At 44.3% G+C, this 25,446-nt stretch overlaps 1 protein-coding gene across 1 annotated transcript; it reads right to left on the bottom strand.

Annotated features, from left to right (window-relative positions):
* Positions 1 to 1,020: 1,020 nt before the first annotated feature.
* Positions 1,021 to 14,253, bottom strand: LOC134402395 (cytochrome P450 2C8-like). The gene is made up of 5 exons (XM_063131823.1): positions 14,083 to 14,253; positions 8,633 to 8,774; positions 3,946 to 4,133; positions 2,528 to 2,669; positions 1,021 to 1,211 (listed from the first exon to the last, which is right to left on the bottom strand). Exons 1-5 carry the CDS (start codon positions 14,233 to 14,235, stop codon positions 1,021 to 1,023), a joined length of 816 nt encoding a protein of 271 aa, XP_062987893.1. The 5' UTR covers positions 14,236 to 14,253.
* Between the last annotated feature and the right edge of the window lie 11,193 nt (positions 14,254 to 25,446).

A 25,446-nucleotide genomic window follows, 5' to 3' on the forward strand; every position in this document is an offset into this window, starting at 1 on the left:
ATTAAAACAATGTAAGAAAGTTAAACAGACACAGGAACCTCCATTCAGCAAAGAAAACTTAAAACTTACTTACAAACTCTAGAAGACAAGGTTTCGCTGGACAAACACCACCCCGCTCCCCAGGATACAACACTGCTGCTTGACTTCTCTCCCTTCTCAGGAAAGACCATGGTCTGAAGCCTAATTGTCAGACCCAGACCCATACTGAAATCAGTTGAGGCCTTGGTGGTAAAAGAGAAGAAAGAAAAGTGGCTTCTTCTTGTGTGTTTCTTCCTAAATACTCAATTTTACATCACCAACTCCTCCTACTGACATTCTCTAAATTTTTGAATTCATTGGACCACCTCATCTGTAGAACCAACCGTTCCTGAACCCCACCTCCCCTTTACAGTGGGTCGTTTATGTGAAAGAAAGTTCAAGTTCCTTGTTCTTATGCTTAAGTTGTTTACTCCAAAGGAAGTTATGTTCCCTGTTCTTGTGGTCAGTAGCCCTTTCTTACTTCTCCTTTCTCCAACTGCAAGAAATCGCTAAACCACAACGTGTCCCTTCATAACCTTGTTTTTGCTGTCCCCATTTCCTTTTACAGAAGAAGTCAGCTGGCATCTGTCACAAGCCTGGTTGACTAACTTATCTATTGATATCAACTTATTATCTCCAGCTGTAGCCTTGCATGTATTTCTTGCCCTTTATGTGCTTAGATTACACCTTATGTGTATTCCTTATTCCTATGTACTATATTATGCCTATTTAGACCTCTGCACCCCCAAGCATCTAAGATCCCAAGTGTATGTGTGTGCTACTTGCCCCGTTACTTCCCCACCCCAGCATTTACTAATGTGTCCGTGAACCCCCCTCCCTTGTACTCTTATAAATAGCAATGAGAAGCAAAGATCTCTCTCAACAGAAAGAAATCAGCATGTGTGCATGAACAGCAAAGTCAGGGTGGGGGTTTCTTAGCAGAAAAGTAAGGAGGGCAAAATTTGCGGTAATTAGTAAGCTATTCTAAATACATATATATGTTTATGATGAGCTACAGCGAGGAACAGCACAGATTTTATAAGGATGGGGAAATAATGTGATCCCTTTCAGAACACACGGATTGGGTGTCTTCACGCCTCCTTTCAGCTGAAACCTGAACATCCTCAGCAGGCTGGTCAAGAAGATAAAGAGTTCAATCCTCACTAGCTGCTGCCCAGGACACACCCGATCCCCTGTGGAGAAAGGAAAGGAAAGACAGCCACTGAGTAACAATCTCTTCTTCAGAGCATTTCCCCCAGCCTGGAACAACACGTGCATCTGAGAAAGGAAGCCCCTTCCCCACCTCACACCCCAAAATAACCCATGAGGAACTGCCCCTCCTACAGCTCCCCCTCTATAACTCCCTTGTACTCTATTGGTTGGCATCATTCAGAGACGTGTGGCTTTGGCCAAGGCTCCACCAGTAGCTCAAACTGCTTCTATACAGTTTCAACGCAGGCAAAATTACTGGAAATACTTACGACAGAGAAATGCATAGAGCATCTTACCTTAAACAATGGGGATCACAGGGAATGGGACTGAGAAAGAGTTTTTTTTTTACTTGCGGCTGTTGATCCACTGTTAATTTGCTACATCCACTTTTGGTTTCATTGTAGAATTGAAAACTGAGCACCATCTGAGCAGTGCTTTCTTCTCTGCTTTTATGTTACATAACCTTTAGGTGGGACTCTGGCATAAATGCCAAAACTAACCAAAATCCCTATATATAGCAGCTGGGCACATTCATCTTTTATACAGTAGCATCAAACAAAATAATAATAATTTCTGATGTCCCTCTTTTAACTATTAAAACCTGTCCCCTTCCCCAATTGAATGCTGTGTTTTCCCTACATCACTAAAAAGTGCTGGTTATTTATTTATTTATTTATTTAATTACATTTATATACCGCCCCACAGCCGAAGCTCTCTGGGCGGTTTACAACATTTAAAAATAGTAAACATTAAAAGTATACAATTTAAAAAACACACATAAAAACAGTATAAAAACAACAGTTCTGGTTAGTTGCAGAAATTACACTTGAAGACCAAATCATCATCTAGGGAACTGGAAAACGAACATGAGTAGGGAAGGACAATTGCACAATAAATGTCTTATGTAGAGAAGTTTTATGAGCTGCTTGCATTCAGAGGTGAAAGTACCAGGGTGGTACTTTGACATAATGCAAGTGCAGTCTATTCTCTCATGGAAAAGGAAGAAAATTCATCATCCCAAATATGACATCAATTTATCTTTCAGCTATTCCACTAATAAAGAACACTGAACGATTCTACGTATTAAATGGGAATGTAATTCATTGACTATGACTAAACAATCATTTCCCAAAGTCCATCAGTAACAGTGCAATTCTATGAATGTTTACTCAGAAGAAAGGGACCTGCTCTTTGTAGAAAATAACAGCCTAAAAGGAGTATATATGGCTTTGTACTTTGAATCTAACTCAGAAAACCTGTCTATGAATCACAAGCAGGTCTGGATTTCTGCATTTACCTGCACCGAATGGTAGGAATTCTTCTCTAGCTGCAAAATTTCCATCCTTGTCCAAAAAATGGTTAGGGTTGAACTTTTCAGGAGACTCCCACCGCTCAGGATCAAGAAGAACAGAGCGCAGATCTGGAATAATATATGCCCCCTGCAAGAAAGGAATGTTAGACAGAGAATGAAGGCAGAACAGTACCTTCCAGGATTGTCCCCCACTTTTACAGTACTAATCACCAGAGGACTCACTCCAGACTCGATATGTTGGAGGACTCCAGTTGGATAGTAGAGCTCAACAAGATTTCCTCAGTTCACACACACACACTGACTTTGTTCCGTGTTCTGCTTGCTGACCTGACTTGGCTTGCAGTGAATTGGGCCAGCTAGTGGATGTTCAGTGTTCCTGAATTTGCATCAATTAAAACTGAATTTGTGCAAGTTATGCCTGTAATTTGCACAAATGCATAAATTTCAGCTGCATTTTGTGCAAATTATGCAAATTTTGGACACAATTTGCACAAATCCTACATATTAGCACAATATGCGGCCCTCATTTGTGGAAATCTCTCAGATCCAAAAATGCATGTAGTAAGTACCCAGAATTCAGGGAAGCCGCATGACTAGGCTCACAAAACAGCTGAGTCAGCTGTGCTGCAGCGGTCTGGTGTCTCCAAAAAGAAGCAGAATTCCCAGAAAACAGACATATTCTATAAAAAATATGGTGCTATTCTATATAGTTGTTGCCCCAAAGGAATAAAAACATTTCGGGGGAGTGTTTTCTGTTGGCTACATCTTCAGTCATTCAAACCTTTTTCCTTTTTAAAAGCTTCCTATGTAGCCCATTAAGAGAATTGCCTCAGAGCATGTGTTAATTTCAGTCATTACATTTCTATGCCACTCGATACTCAAAGTCCTCTGGGTGATTCACAAAAATTAAGGGCAACAGCTCCAAATCCCCAAATATTTCCCAACCCCAACATTTCCCTGGGATGATGCCAGCAGGTGCTTTTTGGTTTTACTTTGTATCGGGGTGGGGGTGGGGCTCAGAGACAGGGAGGCCTGCCTGCATACTTTCAATTGCCTGGAGAAGCAGGTTTTAAAAGGGAAGGGTGGACTTAAGCCGCCAGGTGTAGCCACTGATATTCTTCTAATCCTTTCACCTCCTCCTTGAAAATAACCAGAATGCCCCTTTCCTAGTTGCAATCAGCTCACGGGAGGAATGCGGGTGGGTAGGAAGTGGGGGTGGGAGTTTACGTTGGCCCTAGATCTCGAATGTCCTTTCTATAATAAACACAGGATATTTACAGCTGTAAATTTGAAAACCTTCAGATGTGTATTTTTGAACCCATAAAAAAGGAATTTAAAGCTTCTGAAGCTCCATGCTCCTGAGATTCAGGATTGTGACTATGGGCAGTCACTGCATTCTGTACCTTAGGAATGAGATAACCGTTCACTTTCACATCCTTTGTACATTGTCTTGATCCCCCAAATAATATGACATATTTTGAACGCTGCACCTCATGAATCACAGCATTAGTGTAGGGCAGTTTCTTTATATCTTGGTAGCAGATGGAATGAGATGAACCAAAAACATCTTCTATCTCCTTGTAGACTTTGTCTGAGAAAAATAATGAAAATGGAAGCTTTAGTTTGGATATGACTTTATTTCATAAATCTTCAAAACTCCTTGACAAATATTTATTCAACATGAGTTGATATAACAAAATCTCTAAGTGGTTTACATGCCAAGGTATTAAAAATCACTTTTAAAGCACTCAATTAATAAACAATTGTTGGTTATTAGTGTCTCATTCTGACGCAGTAACCACTACATTGCTAAACTGGGCTGCACAGCCTGATCCTGGGTAATAGCGCGGGGTGCCAAGTTCAGGGTGGACCAAACCAGAGCTTGGGGTGGCCTTAAGCAGAGCTGAGTAGGGTGCCAACATGTGGGTGGGGGAGGAGCACCAGAGGCACCTCTTGCCAGGAGTGCTGTGTTTCCTAAGGCTTGACCTTGCCTCACCTAAGTTAGGTTGAACCTCCAGTGCTCACACTATTGAAATATAGTCAGAACCAGGTCCCAAATGTATGTTGGAGCAAAAGTTGAGTTCCATTTTATGAAGTCTACTGCACTACTTTTGAATGTTGTTATATCTCTCAGACTTGTTACGACTGCCAGTTCTTTGTTTCTCACTCTTGAGCATCATCAGATGTGAGGAAATTGTGTTTCCCTACAATCACTTTACCTCCTGCTTCTGTCCCAAAATAGGGACTAACAGCTTCCTCTTTCTTCATGCAAGGAAAAAAGAGGCAGCAAGCAACCACCACGTGCCCCATTCAGTGGGTTTTTTCATCACACTGCTTCTCCTGCACACAGCAGGAAATGGCAGCAAGTTTCATTACAGCCAAAAAACAGATTTTTCACTCTTTTTTGTAGGGCTGTTCATGGACCCCCCGAACCACTTCGTGGCCTGATATGGAAATTCCAGATCAGGCCTCAACTGGTTCGGGCCGATCCACCCATCTCCCGCTCCACTCTGTGGAGCTAGATCCAGCTCCACCACAGTTGCTGCATGGACGGCGGTGGCGGCAGGTAAGCCAACCCCCCACCCTTACCTGTGTCCGTCATGGTCCACCGTGGGCTTCAATTGAGGCCCCGGTTGAAGCCGGAAGAGAAGGCTGCAGCCTCTTCCGGCTTGAAGCCAGGGCCTCGGTTGAAGTCCATGATGGACCACGACGGAGGCAGGTAAGCCCCCCTACCCCCTACCCCCTTACCTGGCTCCGCCGCCGCTGCCACTGCCGCACAGTGGTGGTGGCAGCAGACCCATGTAAGCGAAATGCCCCCACCCCCTTACCTGCCTCAATTGCGGGCTTCAACTGAGGGCCAGCTTCTGTTTTGAGGCCTGCTTCTGCTTTGAGGCCTGGCCCTCAGTTGAAGTCTGTGATGGAGGCAGGTAAGCCCCCCTCCCCCCGTCCCTTTACATGGCTCCATCGCCGTCGCTGCACGGACTGTGCCGCCGCCGCCACGTGAGTCCCCCTCCCCCACACTTACCTGCACCTGGAGCTCCGGATTAAGGTGAACCACTTTGCCTCAATGCGCAGCCTCCCGACCCGATTCATCTCCAACTTTGTTGGAAGCGAATCAGGCCACTCCACTATCGCTTCTCTGAACTGAAGCAAAGCGGAGCACAGCCCTACTTTTTTGTAATGGAAAAATGAGCAGAATGAGCAAGACATGGATGGCGTCATGAAAAGGACCTGCGAAAACCCATTAGTGGCTAGGAATAAACATACTATAACTGGTTGTCTGATGACGCTCTTTTTAAACAGTTTTATTGAGACTGTGATGATGTATTTTGTGCTAATGGGTGGTAGGCCATTCTGGTCCTGGCCTCTTAAAGGATGTTCATAAACTCATTTATTTGTAGGCTGGTTCCATTCCATTGAGAAAGATTCAAGGGACATAGGAACCTGCCTTATTCTGAGTCAGACCATGGGTACATCTAGCCCAGTATTGCAGACACTGATTGGAAGTAGCTCTCAAGGATTTCAGGCAGGATTTATTCTTCACTCTACCTGAAGAAGCTGAAGATTGAACCTGGAAATGTCTTCTTGCAAAACACGTGCTCTTTCGCATTGAGCTATCGCCCCTACCCTACCCTACCCTTTTCTAAGAAGCACATTCAGAGTAATTTATTTATTTTGTCCTTTGACCAAGTCCATTGGAAGTTTATGCTTGCTACATTGAGTAATTTTGGTTTTCCAATGGAATTTTTGAAGTGGGTTAGAATTTTATATTCGACCCCAAGAGCAAAAGTTGTGACCAATGGTTGGTTGTCAGTTTTCTTTGTGCTTGGGCGAGGTTTTAGGCAAGGATGTCCATGTTTTCCATTGATATATAATCTATATGTGGAACCACTGGCATGCACAATTAAACAGAATAGTAGTTGGTCGATGTCTGAATTGATGCTGATTGGAGACAGCATATTTTATAGTGTGATGGCTAATTTTCATAAAATCAGGTGCCCTGATTTTATTACCTATCTGTGAATACTCATACCCAGAGATATATCTCAATTGATTAAAATAAATTTAAATAATCAGTGAGATTGCTTGAGATATGGATAGATGGGCACCATTAAAGTTGAGTTTATGGGGGGAAATCAACACACTTAAGGTAACATCTCCAGTGCTATCTCCAGTATTTGAGGCAGTAAGCCTGTGTGCACCAGTTGCTGGGGAACATGGTGGGAGGGAGCTGTTGCGTCATGTCCTGCTTGTTCATCCCTGGCCAATGGTTGTCTGGCCATTGTGTGAACAGAGTGATGGACTAGATGGACCCTTGGTCTGATCCATCATGACAATTCTTATGTTCTTATGTTCTTTACATCATACCTTGAATTCTCTGTGTTATATGTGGGATTCCTTTTTTTATACTTGGCAAATATTTTCAACAACTTAACCTTTTGTTTCATACATTTTTCTGGAGCTTGTCTTCACCCTGAGTATCCTTGAAAAGGATGCAACTTCCAATTAAAGAAGGTGGGTTTGGTTTTCCAGACCTTGCTTTGTACCATCAGGCCTATCTATTGGCTTGTACTATGTTTCTGGCTTTTCCAGTTTGTTTAGATTTGCCACCCTGGTCAGTTTTCAAATCCTTATAGTTAGAGCCTCTTCCAAATGGATGGAACTCAGTTCTCGACACATTAGAATAAACAACCCTCTCCTACAGTCTTGGCTGATAGAGAGGAATGGCATATGGCATCATGTCAATTACATTTTGATCCATTCTCTCATGCAAAATTGACAGGATTGGAATAGAGAATTGGTGTGTCCTATTTTGCCTAATCAACGGATTGTTGTCTTAGAATCTGTATCTTATTTATTTATTTATTACATTTTTATACCGCCCAATAGCCGAAGCTCTCTGGGCGGTTCACAAAAATTAAAACCACAATAAAACACCCAACAGGTTAAAACACTTATTAGATTGTAAGCCTATGCGGCAGGGTCTTGCTATTTACTGTGTAATCTGTACAGCACCATGTACATTGATGGTGCTATATAAATAAATAAATAATAATAATAATAATAATAACACAGTTACGAAATACAGTATAAAGCGCAACCAGGATAAAACCACACAGCAAAGTTGATATAAGATTAAAATACAGAGTTAAAACAGTAATATTTAAATTTAAGTTAAAATTAAGTGTTAAAATACTGAGTGAATAAAAAGGTCTTCAGCTGGCGACGAAAGCAGTACAGTGTAGGCGCCAGGCAGACCTCTCTGGGGAGCTCGTTCCACAACCGGGGTGCCACAGCGGAGAAGCTTGTATCTGAAGCTTTTAAGGATCTTAGGCTATGTCTTATTCAGCAAAGACATCCTGTTTGGGGTTTGCTGGACTCCACAATGCCTTTTCAATAAGGGTCTGTCTAACTTACCTAATTGTTGGAGATGTAATACACCTAATGCTTCTTTAATTCATATGTTTTGGTGTTGATCAATAGTGGCCCCCTTTTGGGAGGAGGTTATAAAAAGGATAAAATTTTGTACTGAAACAACCTATAATATGGCACTATGTCCATGTCCTCCTAACTTACCTACCGACTTCTTGGCCCGCACATGGCCAGCACAAATGAATTTTCAAAGCCCTTATGACAGCTAAAAGACTTTTATTATCCTGTTGGAAGGACAAATGCTCAACTCCCATAATGCAATGGACTGAGGACTTAACCACATTATCAACATTTGAACAGGTGTTATATAGGCGCAACTTACGAGTGGATAAATACATGGCTATATGGTCTGCTTATCTTGAAACCTATGCATACTCTCCCCCCGCCTTTCCCCATTTTTTTTCTTAAATGGATGGGGGGAAATGGAGATATTCCTATATGTGCAATGTTATTTTCATATTTTTTTCTTTTTTTTATTATTCACAATAAAAAGGAAAAAAATATCTGTTGCATTTCTATACCACCCAATGCCCACAGATTTAAAATAGTTAAAGCTTCCTCTTCTTAGCACATCATTTGATAGGTAAGAAATCTTCAAAGAGCGACATGATAGGGATCAAGAGTGTCCCTTGTTCCCATGGGGCAGATCTCTCTCACCTTGGATATCTGGATGGTTTGCCAGGAGAAATAAAGCCCATCTCAGAGAAGTGATGGTTGTCTCTGTTCCCCCAATAAAGAAGTCGTGAATGCACTGAGCCAGGTTCTCTTCATCATAGGTAGAGTTGGGGTCATTTCTGCTCTAATGTTGAAAGTGGGGAAAGGTAAAATTTAATTTAGAATGAATTATAGGCTGTCCCTCTGCACTTCCTTACCTTCCGAGCCACCCATATCATCCTAGCAGCAAATCATTTCACATAGTTGAGTGTTTTGAGTTCCTTGTACTGTCCTGTGCAAACCGTATATTCTACTGTATGTGAAGATCTCTGGATTGCATTTGTGCTTGGTGAAGAAATTTTGTGTGGTGTGAAATGTTGTATCTCAGATATACACTGAACTGCACATTAGTTAATGTGGAATAACTAATGGCATGTTTTACATACTCCTGAAGCTCAATAACACCCTTTTCATACTCCTTAGTAACCCTGATTATGAATTCAATAGGGTGGTTAAAGGATGTCAGGAATAACTGATCTACGTTAAGTATTGACTATGCATCCACTGACCCTGTTCAGATGACACACTAAGCCTTGGTAGGGCAAGCATTTTCAGCTAAATGTTGTGGGTTAGCAGGTTGTGTGAACCATTCCTAACCATGGTGACTACACTCACTAACCATTTGCTGCAAAAGTAGTGTGATCATATTTTGGAAACAAAAAAAATATTTTATATATTATTTATTTATTTCATTTTTATACCGCCCAATAGCCTAAACTCTCTGGGCGGTTCACAAAAATTAAAACCATGGACACCCCTACATGGCTAGCCATCAAGGGGGCTTGCCCACACAACATGGCCTTGGTCACATGTCTGATTGCAGGAATGTAGAGTGTGGGAAATAATGAGGCTGACAAAAGATTGGGATTTAAACAGGGCCTGTGATCTAGAGACACCCAGTCAACCAAGCCTGTGATCCAGAGACACCCCATCTACCAAGCCTGTCAAAAGAGGTTAGCTTCCTCTTCCCCTCACCTGGCAGTGGGACAGGGGTGAGGGAAAGAGGCCATTAGGAGGAAAGGCTGTACATTGCCACTAAACATGCTGAGATGGAGTGAGAAAGAATGAGGGGGTGTGTGCCGCGTGGGCCCTTATCCAGTCCAGCGGATCACCTCCCTTGAGTTACAGGAAAGAACCAGCCTGTCCTCCTCAAACTTAAGGCCTATCCCTTTTCTGCCTGGCTCATGTACCCTTCTGATGGCCTGGCCTTGCTCAGGAATGGGCTGTAGCTTTCCCTGCCTTGGCAGAAAACTCTGTGGGTTGTAATGAAGGCAAGGTGGCCGGCAATGCTGGGGCCCACCTCTATGCACCCTGAGAAGACCCCAGAAAAGAACAGGGGCCATGCAGCATCTCTACCCAATCATAGTTGAGTGAGGGGGCACCTGGGAGGGAGGCCCAATGTGAGGCCATTTATTCGGACTCTCAACTTTCTGTTTGTTAACCAGTTACTGATCTGTAAGGCCTTCTCCTCTTATTCCAATACTGCGAAGTTTGTTCAGGAGATTTGGTGAGGGACTTTATCCAGAGTGACCATATGACCGGATTTGCCCGGATTTGTCTGGGGTTTTGATGGCAAATCCGGGTGGGGGAGGGGAAATCTGATTTTTTTCCAAAGAGCAACTCTAATGAGAATTAACAAAAATGCTTATAACTCCATCATTTTTTAAGATAAAGTCATGAAACTTGGCACAATGGTAGCTTTTAGGTAGAGCTTTAGCCACACCAAATTTGAAACAGATCCGTTTATCCATTGATTTTTTAAGGATTTTTTTAAAAATAGAGGTTTTAAAATTATTATTTTTAAAGTCGTAATTTTAAGATAAAGAGATGAAACATTGTACCCTGATAGGATTTAGGTAGAGCTTTAGCCATACCAAATTTGAAACAGATCTGTTCATCCATTGATTTTTTAGGATTTTTAAAATAAGGTTTTAAAATTATTATTTTTTTAAGCTGTCATTTTTAAAGATAAAGAGCTGAAAGTTGGCACCATGATAGCTTTTAGGTAGAGCTTCAGCCATAACAAATTTGAAACAGATCTGGGGCCAGTAGCAAATCCTGTTAACAACAACAGCAGCTTGCAATGAGTGAAGATACAGTTGTTGAATTATGGCTTTATAAGTTGTTTAGTTATTGCACAGACTGGGCTTCTGGCACATAACCTTTTGTGTTAAGTTTCTGTCTGGGCCCTTACAGAAACTAGCAGAGATTACAGCGGTTCTCAGCCAAGTCAGCAAAGACAGGAATTAAGACAGAGATTTGAATAGGTTAAAATAAACCTTTTTACTGGCAAATACATATATAATTTAGTTATGGCAATACAGACACAAATACTTACAAACGGTCAGTCAATTCAGCTCACATGAGGGACATGGAAGTTATACCTTCCTTCCTTCATTCTTGCACATGAAAATATATTTACTTTTATAGGCAACTTGTACAATGATGCAACTCCTTGCTACCCTTAATTGAAGACAATCAGTTAAACAATTATTCAATTATGACACTCAATGTCCAGGTGTAGAGTTGACCTTTAAGTTTCTGCTGAGTCTTCTGTTGCTCCAGATCCTCAGCAATTAACAAATCAATGGAAAACATAACCAGGATCCATTCCAGGATCCAACAACAGTCAGAAAAGATATTTGAGGGAAGGGGAGAATGTAACACACAGAGTATAGCAAAAGCTTCAAAGTATAGCAAAACCTACAAAAGTAGGAGTGAGTGAAGTTAATTTCAGATACATTGAATCTCTCACTTGTTCTTTATTTCAGTGATTTTAACATTAAGATGTTATGTAGAACAGATTTGTCTTAAATGTGTGCTGTAAAATCAGACATGTGACCAAGGCTATGTTTGGGTGGGCATGCCCCCTTGGTACTGGACACGCCCCCTGGGGGCGACCATGTTGTCCTCCTTTTTGGTTTCCAAAATATGGTCACCCTACTTTATAAAAAGCCTTTTGGAAGTCCAAGTAAACAATGTCCAGTGCATCAGCCCTGTCTACATGTTTGTTGACGCTCTCAGAGAATTCTAGGAGATTAGTGAGTCAGGACTTGCCTTTGCGGAAGCCATGTTGATTCTTCTTCAGCAGGACCTTACTAATTTTGTCTTTAATAATGCTTTCAAACAATTTACCTGGAACAGATGTCAAGCTAACTGGCGTGTAATTTCCTGGATCCCCCCTGGATCCCTTTTTAAAAATTGTTGTTACATTGGCCATCTTCCAGTCTTCTGGTACAGGCCTTAGCTAGACCTACCTGTTAGTCCGCGCTGGAGGGGTGAAGATCTCACAATGGTTTTATCACAAGATCCCCTCTCTGTTTACATGTGGTGCGTGACGACCTCAGAAGGAGAGGCATTGTGTACACCATTTTAAAAAATTTTAAAGGAAAAGCAGTGCACAAATGCTCATGCGCAAAAGGTAGGGTTTTTTTTTAAAAAAAAAATACAATCACTTTCCCTGCTCCCCCACCCCCAATGGGAGTAGTGCTCCTGAGGAACTCTGCACCACGTGCACGGGTCCTGGCTCCTCGTGAGGAACCGCAAGGAGCCGGGACAAACTGTGGCGCCCACCCACACGTTCTGTGGTCTTTGGCTCATCTTGAGACCGTGGAAAAACCGGGCCTAAAGGGGAGGGAGAGATCCCGGGGCAAGGGAGGGGTCATCCCTCCTTGATCCTGGGATCCCCTTTTTGTCATGTGAATGCACAGGGATGATCCCAGGGATCGCCCTGGGATTTCGCCCCATCTAGCTATGGCCACAGAGGCTGAGCTTAGGGACATGTTGCAATTTTATATTGAGTTTTTTGAGAATTCTAGGATGGATACCATCCAGCCATGGTGATGTACTTGCTTTCAATTTGTTGATAAGTCTGAGAACTTCATCTTTTGTCACCACTATTACACTGAGAGTCTCCCTTCCTGGCTCTGCCTGCACTGGTTGAAAAGTAACTGTTTTCTAATGAAAGTGTTCTGTCTGTCTAATCTGTATGCCAAGGAAATGCTTGTGTAGTGACTCTATCTTGTTTGAAAGCCTTTTTCCTTAATGTAAATTGAATTTGGCTAATACATGCTATATTAAAAACAACAACCTAAATTAATCAGTATATATTATTTATTTCAGAACATATGGTTAGGATTGCAGTTTTAGTGTGAGATATACCACCATTTTTCTTTCATAGATCTTAACATATGGGTCACAGATCACCCACCTAGAAATGCACTTTGCCCTGCTGTGTCCCCTGCTGAATTTTTTTCTAGTGCTGCCAGTGCCTCCAACATTTAGTCCTGTACAGTGGTTCCTTTCCATATAGAGCTATGAATTGCTTCCCCCTCCTTTATAGTATAGGATGAGTTAAAATATGTAGCAGGGATTCTTTTCAACTACTCTATAATCTTATAGCAAGAGCTGTAAATTCTTGCTGGATTCCCCCCTGATTTAGCTCTCTACTAAGTGATTACTTCTCTGGGATTTTGATATGGCCTTGTTTTGGCTTCAGCAGCTGTCTATGAATTTTGAATTATAAATGTGTACTTTACGTAACTAAATAGTTAGGTAATTTCACTTACCTTGTCTTGCCCAATTGCTTAACCAACGTATGTCCTGACATTTTGGCGCTGGAACTGAGATGCTTCATGCTTAATCTGTGCTGTGATTATACTGTTTACTTTCAAGATCAGCTAACCCAGATTAATGGCTCTTTCACAGTTTACCCATTTATATAGCAAAACCATTGTGACATAATGGCTAAAGTGTTAGACATAGATGGGTAAGAGATGGGTTCAAATTCCTGCTCAGCCATGAAGTTCAATGGATGCCTGGGTGATCTTCAGCGAGTAACACAACCTACTCCACAGACGTTGTGTGGATAACATGAAGTGGAAATTATGAACACCTACATCAGCATCACAGAGTAATGTGGAATTAAAATATAATCAAGAAATTACTTTGTACAGTCAGGAGGATTAAAGATTACTCTTCTTAGTTTTCTCAATATGTATTTTTGTGCAGAACGGGCCCTAATCCAAGGTTATTTATTTAGTATAGAAGCAAAGTTGCATAGGCATGAAGCATTGAGGCATAGGTTTCCATTCAGCAACAGCAACCATATTATCCTCGGAGTTGTGAAAATACCTACTTTTCTTTTTTATAGATATTCAAGTGGATGCACTTGAGTATGGATTATAACTCATATTAGCATCTTAATTTAATATGGGTGAAGTTCGGGAGGGTGTCTGCATGAAAATATTACATGAGGTCTAGAAGAAATTACTTGTGAGTCATATGGCTATCCAGTCACAGAAGGAAATGAAATGATACTTTACAGAAGAAGTAGTCAAAGGAGGAAATACAATAACTTGGATGAGTAGTTTTCAGGTACAGTATAGACTTACTTTCTCCATCTGAAGTAGATAGAAATCTATGTAATCCTGTGGCTCATGAAAAGACTGTTGCTCCTTATGCTTCTCTATCTCCTCCCTTGCATGTGAAAGCAGTATCTCAAGGGCGGAGAGGGCCTTTTTGTGAGGTCCTGGAAGATGGTTCATGATCCATGGGAACGTTTCATACAACTATAGGGAAGACAAAAGCCAAATCCTGACATCATCAAGGAGGAGGCTGGGTAACACTAGCCAACCCCTTTGGATTAGCACTTCAGTATCATTCTCTGGAATATTCTTGAAGCCTGACATATTAATTGTAATCTCATTTATTGCAAAGCTGGATTTAGCATCTTCTTCTGAAACCCACAATAAAAGGACTCTGGGGTGGAGAAGTGAAAGGGTTCACTGATTTGTATCGGGGTAGGGGCTGTCTAGAAGAACAAAATGAAGCGGGACATAGGCTGATAGAATTCTGCCAGGACAACTCACTGTGCATAACAAACACTCTCTTCCAACAACCGAAAAGATGGCTTTATACATGGACTTCACCAGATGGCCGACACCGAAATCAGATTGACTACATCCTTTGCAGCCAAAGGTGGTGGACATCTATACAGACAGTAAAAACAAGACCTGGAGCTGACTGTAGTTCAGATCACAAACTTCTTATTGCACAATTTAGAATCAAACTAAAGAGAATAGGGAAGACACACAGATCAGTTAGATATGAGCTCACTAATATTCCTAATGAATATGCAGTGGAAGTGAAGAATAGATTTAAGGGACTAGATTTAGTAGATAGGGTCCCGGAAGAACTATGGACAGAAGTTTGCAACATTGTCCAAGAGGTGGCATCAAAAAACATCCCAAAGAAAAAGAAAACCAAGAAGGCAAGATGGCTGTCTGCTGAGACACTGGAAGTAGCCCAAGAAAGAAGGAAAGCAAAAGGCAACAGTGATAGGGGGAGATATGCCCAATTAAATGCAAAATTCCAGAGGTTAGCCAGAAGAGATAAGGAATTATTTTTTAAACAAGCAATGTGTGGAAGTGGAAGAAGACAATAGAATAGGAAGGACAAGAGACCTCTTCCAGAAAATTAGAAATATCGGAGGTAAATTCCAGGCAAAAATGGGTATGATCAAAAACAAAGATGGCAAGGACCTAACAGAAACAGAAGAGATCAAGAAAAGGTGGCAAGAATATATGGAAGATCTGTATAGGAAGGATAATAATATCGGGGATAGCTCAGACGGTGTGGTCAGTGAGTTAGAGCCAGACATCCTGAAGAGTGAGGTTGAATGGGCCTTAAGAAGCATTGCTAATAACAAGGCAGCAGGAGACGACCGTATCCCAGCTGAACTGTTTAAAATATTGCAAGATGATGCTGTCAAGGTGATGCATGCCATATGCCAGCAAATTTGGAAAACACAAGAATGGCCATCAGACTGGAAAAAATCAACTTATATCTCCATACCCAAAAAGGGAAACACTAATGAATGTTCAAACTATCGGACAGTGGCACTTATTTCACATGCCAGCAAGGTAATGCTCAAGATCCTACAAGGTAGACTCCAGCAATTCATGGAGCGAGAATTGCCAGATGTACAAGCTGGGTTTAGAAAAGGCAAAGGAACTAGAGACCAAATTGCCAATATCCGCTGGATAATGGAGAAAGCCAGGGAGTTCCAGAAAAACATCCATTTCTGTTTATTGACTATTCTAAAGCCTTTGACTGTGTGGATCATAACAAACTGTGGCAAGTTCTTGGTGGTATGGGGATACCAAGTCATCTTGTCTGCCTCCTGAGGAATCTGTATAACGAACAAGTAGCAACGGTAAGAACAGGCCACGGAACAACGGACTGGTTTAAGATTGGGAAAGGAGTACGGCAGGATTGTATACTCTCACCTTACCTATTCAACTTGTATGCAGAACACATCATGCGACGTGCTGGGCTTGAGGAATCCAAGGCTGGAGTTAAAATTGCAGGAAGAAACATTAACAATCTCAGATATGCAGATGACACCACTTTGATGGCTGAAAGCGAGGAGGAGCTGAGGAGCCTTATGACAAAGGTGAAAGAAGAAAGTGCAAAAGCTGGGTGGCAGTTAAACCTCAAAAAAACCAAGATTATGGCAACCAGCTTGATTGATAACTGGCAAATAGAGGGAGAAAACATGGAGGCAGTGACAGACTTTGTATTTCTGGGCGCAAAGATTACTGCAGACGCTGACTGCAGCCAGGAAATCAGAAGACGTTTACTTCTTGGGAGGAGAGCAATGACAAATCTTAATAAAATAGTTAAGAGCAGAGACACCACACTGACAACAAAGGTCCGCATAGTTAAAGCAATGGTATTCCCTGTAGTAACCTATGGCTGCGAGAGCTGGACCATAAGGAAAGCTGAGCGAAGGAAGATAGATGCTTTTGAACTGTGGTGTTGGAGGAAAATTCTGAGAGTGCCTTGGACTGCAAGAAGATCAAACCAGTCCATACTCCAGGAAATAAAGCCAGACTGCTCACTTGAGGGAATGGTATTAAAGGCAAAACTGAAGTACTTTGGCCACATAATGAGAAGACAGGATACCCTGGAGAAGAGGCTGATGCTAGGGAAAGTGGAAGGCAAAAGGAAGAGGGGCCGACCAAGGGCAAGATGGATGGATGATATTCTGGAGGTGACAGACTTGACCTTGGGGGAGCTGGGGGTGGCGACAGCCGACAGAAAGCTCTGACGTGGGCTGGTCCATGAAGTCACGAAGAGTCGGAAGCGATTGAATGAATAAACAACATGTAAGACGAAGAAGGCATCATCTTACTGAAAGAAGAATCAAATTATTCAGAGTTGATTTTGTGAACTGAAACACAGCCACTAAATTTAAAAAATGCTAAGGATAATTATCATCATACTAACAACAACAACAATAACAACAGTATTTAAAAAGAAAAAGCCTGCCTGCCTGAACTATAGTCTGCCAAACAAAGGAGGGGTGAATTAAGGGGAGGGGAGCCTGCCTGTCACTCCCCCAAGGGCTTGAGGGTGGGGTATCCCAGCAGGGGTAGATTGCCCTTCAGAAAGACCAGCTGCTCCACCAAGTCCAGCTCCAAGCAAGAGCGGTGAGGGGTCATTATGTCGCCCGCCATAGAGAACACCCTCTCGCTTGGAACACTGGTGGGTGGGCAGCTGAGTCGTTCACTGGCCACCCGCGCCAGGTCTGGTCAAATCTGGGGGTGGGTTGACCATTAGGCCAGGGGGGGTCCATGGTCCACCGTGGGCTCTGCCAGGTAACGCTGCATGGTGGTTGCAGCTTCATCCTGGCCATTGGCTGAGGCAGGTCTCTGCCCAACCACAGCGTGCAGAGCCTGTGCCCGATACCCCTAGCCTGAGAGGGATGCAGGTGAGGCTGCTGCTGGTGCTGCTGCTGCTGCAGCTGTGGGGAGTGGTGGCCTGCTCCTCTGCCTCACTCTGCCCCACCCTCTTGGCCCATGCCGCCCGCACTTGGCACATGAGCATTTCCACCCAGTACTGCCTGGTATTTGGCCCACAAAGCCCATCCTTCAGACGAGGGTCGCTCATGGTAGCCAACATGTAGACCCTGTCTGTCTGTCTGGGCTACAGCCTCCATGTCCAGCCATCCCTCAGCCTAGTCACCACTTCACGTACCTCGGGCTTGAAGCGCTTCCCAGAGATGGGATCCCTGTACTCCAGAAACTCACCCATCTGTTTCTGTAGATGCCTGCATACAGGGATCACCTGGCTGAGGAGGGCAGAAATAGTGCTCAGGGTCTTGGTGGCCTTAAGGAACAGCTTGAGGACCACCACAAGCTGGGACATGGCCTCCCACTGCTGCCTGCCCAGTGCTGCCTGGAGACCAATGTCCCTGACCCTGAACATCTTGTGGATGGCACGCTGTTGCTCCACCATACGCTCCAGCATGAGGTAGGTGGAGTTCCAGCGTGTCACCATGTCCTGCACTAGCCTGTGCTGTGGGAGATTCAACTCCTCCTGCTTCTCCCACAGCAATCAACTGCCCTTGACACTATGGTGGAAATGCCCTGCCACCTTCCTGCAGCTCTGCAGGAGGTTATGGATACCGGCCAGGGAGCCGGGGTTGGCCTTGCTACCCATTCCAAGGCCATCCCTCACCACCAGGTTCAAGACGTGCGCGATGCAGCAGACGCCCTCAAATCTGCCATCGCACACCGCCTTCACCATGTTGGCTCCCCCGTCCCTGACCATGCAACCACGGGTGAGCTGGTGCCATGCTAGTCACACATCCACCATGCGGTTTATGGCCTCCATAATCTCCGCTGGCATGTGGGACCGGTCCATCACTTGTATGGAGGAGGGCCCAGCAGTAGCCCTCCTTGCCAGTCCCTTTAGTGCTGGATGCTTCCTGCCCCACGGCTGCCCACCAATGAGCCGTCATGGACAGGTAAGCATGTACTCTATCCTCGCTGGACCAAATGTTCAAGGTGAAGTGCACCTTCCATGCCTCTGCCTGGCACAGACGACCCAGCACTAACTCCCTGCAGGAATGGTACAGGGAAGGCACCACCTACCTGCTAAGGGTGGTGTGACACAGCAGCTTGTAGTATGGAACCACAGTGCTTTTATACTGTATTTTGTATTTGTGTTTTTAACCTGTTGGATGTTTTATTATGGTTTTAATTTTTGTGAACTGCCCAGAGAGCTTCGGCTATTAGGTGGTATGAAAATGTAATAAATAAATAAATTAAATAAATAAATAAGCGCCATCAGCCTCTTGAAGCCTGAGTTGTCAACAAGGCTGAATGGCTGGTTGTCCAATGCCACCATTTCACTGATGCAGGTGGTGATCTGGGTGGGCATTGGAAAATGCCATCTTGTGGCTCCATACTTCCCCCACCCCATGTCCTCAAGGGTTGCCTGCCTAACCCTCATGGGGATGGAAGATGGAGAGCTTAGAGTTCCAGCAGCAGCAGCAGCAGCAGCAGCCTTCTGCTTTCCCCTTGAACCAGTCGCCTTTGAAGTGCCCGCCTCTTTCGCCAGCAAGACCCAATGGTGCTGCCTCTGCAGATGCATCTTCAGGCTGCTGGTTCCAAAATACCCTAGAGCTGAACCCCTGCTTAACTTGGCCTTGCAGTGGTGACAGACAGCAAAGCAGGGATCCACTGCCACCTCAAAGTGGTCCCGCCCCATGCCTGTCTTTCGCTTAACAAGCCGTGCATGGCAAACACTCACACAATAATACACAGTCCAAAGAAACACACACACACACACACACTGTAAGAGAGAGAAAGAGAGGATAATTTTTTGGGGGTAATTTTTTATAACTTTTTTTATATAGAAGAAAGAAGGAACACATTCACAGAACACAGGGTTTAAAAGAAGGGGAAGGGGTTGGGGGTGGCAAACAATGAAAAATGAAAAGTTTATATAATCAAAGTAAGGGAAAGCACAGAGAAAACAGAAACAAACAAACACACAACTCAAGCAAAATCCAATATCACCCCCAAAACACAGCTGCAGCACAGAACTACGTCCTCTCTCCACTAAGTCCAACCCCACAAAGAGACAGAAAGGAAAAGGGTCTGTGGGTGGGTCTGCCTTAGTCCGCCCTCCCACATTGGGATTGGAGGATGCTTCACATGAGGTGATCACTTCTCGTCATGACTGGGAGTTGAATCTGCCTGTCATCGCTTAAAAAAACCCTTACCCCCTCCCGCTTTTAGCCATTCTAAACAAATTAATAGCAAGCAAACCGCAGGAAGAAAAAGTCTGAACAGCACCACAAATAACCCCCAACCACCACTCTCTAAGCACAAGTTTCAGGGATGTGGGTTTAAAAACAAAAAAGTTATACACTAATCTTTTCCGTAAAGCAATCCTATGAGAAAATTTACAAAATGGCAGGCGGAGCGCTACGCGAAAAAAGGAATGTTCCACTTGTGGTCGCTTCTCTTCACTTTGCTTTGGTGGCCCCTGATTCACTTCTCCTCCACCAATGGCAGAGGCGAAGCCCCCCGATTCGCTATTGCTTCTCCGAACCAAAGAGAAGCAGATCACAGCTGTAGTAATTTGTTATGCTTATGATATATAACCTTGAGTGTTAAGATAACTGGATATTCTGCTTTAAACACTTTCTGCTTTGAACACTTTTGCAACTTAATTGGTTTTTCTGCACATTGCAGACGGTTGGACTAGATGATCATTGTTTTCCCTTCCAACTCTACATTCATTCTATGAAAACCTAAGCAAATACTGACATTACCAGGGAGGAGGTTGAGGAATATAGTCTGTCACCCAACCCCCTTGGATGAGCACAATTCATCACAAAACCCTCTTGGATTATTCTTGAGGGCTAACATGTTAATTTGAATCTCATTGGGTGAAAAACTGGATCTAACAGCTTCTTCTGATACCTCTAAACAATGAATTTGGAGGATTTATTCTAATGGAATATAGGAATGAAGATTAGGGCAACAGAAAAAAATCACCATTTTAGAAGGCTTGTAATAAAACTGGACATAATTCAGGACCCAATTTCAAAACAAGGGTGGTGTTTGGTCACGGGAAGAGGAGAAAATTCACTGGTTAGTACTGGTGGCAGCTCTTGTGTAGAGTCAGATCTCAATGCTTCAAAGAAACAAAAGCAGATAGAGTGGCCAACAACCTCATGTAGAAAACCCTGAGTGACGCTCTTTGACTGCATTATACAAGTGCTTATTTCTGACATTTTTTCTAAAAATGCAATAATAATAATAATAACAACAACAACAAGGTGTCATGGTGCCAAACGTGAGGTTTCTAACTTTCACAGAAAAAAGTTGTATACTTTTTTAGCTTAATGCAAGCCTATGGGGGGGAATGGAGCTCCGATCCAGATCTGGAGCTCCGAGCGGAGCGGAGCGGACATAGGCGGAGCAGGGGCGGGGTGGAGTGGGCTGATCCACAAATCGCGGATCTGGAAGAGAAGCGGAGCGGGGGGTCCGTGCACACCCCTATATATTACATGCACACGGACAACTTTGGAAAGAGCGGGGGTTCATCACAGCTAATGGTCAACCAGTGGCCCATGGAGAACTGATAAGTAAACTATTGCAAGCGTTAACATCGCCCGAGGCTGTGGCTGTGATACATGTGAGGGCGCATGGAAGAGCAGCAGATCCAGAAATGAGAAAAGGCAACCACCTAGCAGACATAGCAGCCAAAGATGCAGCAAAGAATGGGCAGAAGACCATGTATTTAGTACTCCCTGATGTAGCAAAAAGCCCCCAATACACGGAACGTGAGTTAGAAATAGGGGAAGAGAACCATGCCCAGAGGACACTGGTTGAGATCCCCACAAGGTTTGATCATACTGCCCCGAGCCTTGTATAGGCCTGTCTTGCAGGCTTTACATACAGAAGGGCACCCTGGGGCTTCGGGTATGATAGACTACTGTCAAAGGTTGTTTGTGTGTCAAGGACTTCCAGTGGAAGCCCAGCGAATTGTGGCATCTTGTGAGACATGTCAAAAGGTAAATGCTCCCCGTAGACCCCCCGCACCAATGGGAGGGAGACCATGGGCTTATTTCCCCTTCCAGCGAGTGCAAATCGACTTTGCAGACATACCTTCTTGTTTTTGTATGTCAAGCTACTGGGTGGGTAGAAGCATTTCCGTGTCGAACATGTCAAGCTAAAGTTGTGGTGTGTAAAAGATACACTCTTGGCAAGAGATAGTGCCAAGATATTCTATGCCAGAGGTCATCGATTCGGATATGGGGCCCCATTTTGTTGCTAGTGTGACCCAAAATCTCTGTAAAATATTAGGCATCACTTGGCACTTGCATGCCCCCTGGCGCCCACAGGCCTCTGGGCAAGTTGAACGAATGAATCAGACTTTGAAGGAAACAGTGACAAAAATCAATATAGAAACTAGTCTAAAATGAGTAGATGCTTTGCCTATAACATTATCCAAAGTTAGAAGGATGCCTTGGAAAAATTTGAAAGTGTCTTCCTTTGAATTGATGTTTGGGTTTCCCCCAAGAGTTATATACCCCAGAAGAGAGGAAGTAAAATTGGAATTGGGAGATCAAATGTTGAGGGAGCAATTAACTGCCCTTCAGTCTACTCTTTTACAGCTTCGTGCATGTACTGTGCCAAAGCAGCGAGTTCCATTGGACGCGCCCATCCATCCCTTCCAGCCTGGAGACGAGGTGTTCCTGAGAAAGTGGAATAAAGAGACATTAAAGCCTAGTTGGGAGGGACCATATATTGTGGGACTGGTGAGCCATTCTTGTGTGAAATTGGTGGGTTCATCCAAATGGACACATTGCAGTAGACTTAAAAGGTACAGAGGACCTCTGCCTCCTCCTGTAACCCAGGCACAGGAGGACACAGGTTCGAAGACACCCCTGCTCCTTGGCGCACCGGAAGCTGCCTTGGACACGGGGGAAGAATCCAGCAAGGAGCCACAATCGCCTGTATGTTATAAGTCACAACACTTAGGCAAGGCCCGAATAAAAATAGCTAAATACACATAGCTAATGTCTGAACAGGACCAGCGAGAAGTGGTAGCTGTTCTGTTGTTAATTGGAATTGGGGTAGCAGCGTTTGTACTGTGGTGGTATCAACTACTTGAGTGAAAGATGAAATATCTGTAGGTATTTAGAATGTTAACAATAGGGTGGGCCATATTCATTTTGGGTCCATCCGGGGGGGAAACAAAGAACCAGTGGGCAGAGTTGGCTGAAGATGTAGCTAAAGCTTGGAATAAAACCAAGTGCTTCGTGTGTACATTGCCTGCCTTTGGAGGAATGCCATTTTTGCCAATACCCCTAAACGCCACCGGGACTTGGACTGATGTAGGCTTTACCAAGGTTGAATTAACAGCCTGTGCCCCTCCCCCCCCGTATCATGGATCTCAAGGTATCCGGGTGGTGCCTACTCAAGGGCATCTATGTATAAAACAAACCCTATCAACAAGGACCGGTTACAATATATCACACGTAGGAAAATCAATGTGTGAAGAAACATGGGAGATTAAAGTTGTAAATTTATATGGGAAATGGATATGTGGAAACGAAGTGAGCAAAGGATTATTTCAAACTAAGCCAGTAATGCAAACCATCCCTGTGAGGCGGGCACAGAGGAGGAGGACAGGCAGCACTGGGAGCAAGCATGCTGGAGGCTTGTGGTGTTGAACCACAAAGCCCATCATGTAGTACAGCTCCCAGGCACCAGGCGGGCAGAGAGGCAGGCAGAGATGCCATAGATATATGGGGAAGTCAGTCCCAGCAGATCCAGCTACCTCAGAAGGACAGCTCCCAAGCAGGCGGGCATTGGCAGGCAGGCAGGCAGGCAGGCAGAGAGGCGGGCATGGGCGGGCGGGCACAGAGGAGCTGGTACCTTGTACAAGTAATCATAGATCTCTGGGGGAGTCAGTCCCAGCAGATCCATCTTCCTCACAAGGACGGCTCCCAGGCAGGCAGGCAGGGGCAGGCAGGCAGGTGGGCATTGGCTGGCAGGAAGGCAGGCAGGCAGGCAGAGAGGTGGGCATGGGCGGGCAGGCACAGAGGAGCTGGTACCTTGTACAAGTAAGCCACAGATCTCTGGGGGAGTCAGTCCCAGCAGATCCAGCTACCTCACAAGGATGGCTCCCAGGCAGGTGGGCATTGGCAGGGAGGCAGGCAGGCAAGCAGGGAGGCGGGCATGGGTGGGTGGGCACGGGGGAGCTGGTAATTTGCACAAGTAAGCCATAGATCTCTGGGGGAGTCAGTCCCAGCAGATCCAGCTACCTCACAAGGATGGCTCCCAGGCAGGTGGGCATTGGCAGGGAGGCAGGCAGAGAGGCGGGCATGGGTGGGCGGGCACGGGGGAGCTGGTACTTTGCACAAGTAAGCCATAGATCTCTGGGGGAGTCAGTCCCAGCAGTTCCAGCTACCTCACAAGGTCGGCTCCCAGGCAGGCAGGCTTTGGCAGGCAGGCAGGCAGGTGGGCATTGGCTGAGGACCCTGTCTATGAGGTCTGGATACAGGTCCATCAGCGGGCTCGTGGCCTCAAACAATAATGAAGGAGTTGGGGATACTTCTCCTCCTCCTCCACTAATGGCACTGCTGCCACCTGCCTCTTGCAAAGGGGCACTTTTCCCACCCTCAAAAAGAGAACGCCGGGCACAAGTTGGAGAAGAGGGTGCCTCTGCCTGCTGCTTCTCCTGCTTCTGCTGAGGAGCAGCCAGCCAAGGACTTGCCCGTTTGATTTTCACAGCAGGAGAGGCTGCCTGCTTACTGGTGCCAGCCTTCCCTTGACCACCACTGCTTTCAGCACACTCAGCCACAGATGTGCGCCTGCTCCCTCTTCTCATGATGATTATAATAATAATAATAATAATAATAATAATAATAATAATAATAATAATAATAATAATAATATATTTGGGGAAATGGGACAAGTGTATATGCTTTGCCCAAACTGGATTTGAAGAAATGCTCAAACTTTATTTGCTTTTTTGCACTTCACAAGCAGTGCACACAGCACACTCACACAATAACACACACACAATCCAAAGTAACACAGCGCAAGAGAGAGAGAAAGAGAGGGACAGAGACAGAGACAGACAGAGAGAGAGACAGAAGAAAGAGAGGATTTTTTTTTTTTTGGTATTTATTGTATTTTTTGTATATAGAAGAAAGATGGAAGATGAAACACAGTCACAGAACAAGGCTTTTAGAGGGGGAAGGGGGTGGGGTGGGGAAACCAACAAACCAAACAAATTCTCCAAAAATGAAAAATGAAGTTTATATAAAATCAAAGTAAGGGAAAAACACAGAGCAAACTAAGCAAACAGTCATAAACAAACACACACACACACACAACCTATGCTAAATAGTAATCTATCTCCTCCAACTCCAAACACAGCAGCAGCAACAACTAACTCCTCTCTCCACGAACACCAAACCCACAAAGAGACAGAAAGGAAAAAGGTCTCAGGGTGGCTCTGCCTTAGTCCCCCATCCAACGTTGGTATTGGAGGATGCTTCATGAGGTGATCACTAGTCATCAGGATTGGGAGTTGAATCTGCCTGTCATCGCTTAAAAAACCCGTTACCCCATCCCACTTTTAACATTCTAAACAAATTAATAGCAAGCAAACTGCAGCACGCAGAGTGCTGAAAATAGGCTCAAAATGACCCCCACCCACGACTCTCTAAGCACACCAAGTTTCAAATAGATAGCTTGAAAAACAAAAAAGTTATCCACTAATCTTTTCCGCAATGCAATCCTGTGGGCGAAAAAAATCCAAAATGGCAGGCGGAGCGCTCCGCTAAAAGAGAAATGGTTCGCTTATGTTCGCTTCTCTTTGCCATGCTTCTCCAGCCCCCCAATTTGCTTCTCCTCCACCACAGGCAGAGGCGG

Source organism: Elgaria multicarinata, chromosome 8 (genome assembly GCF_023053635.1).
Source record: "Elgaria multicarinata webbii isolate HBS135686 ecotype San Diego chromosome 8, rElgMul1.1.pri, whole genome shotgun sequence".
Taxonomy (NCBI): domain Eukaryota; kingdom Metazoa; phylum Chordata; class Lepidosauria; order Squamata; family Anguidae; genus Elgaria; species Elgaria multicarinata.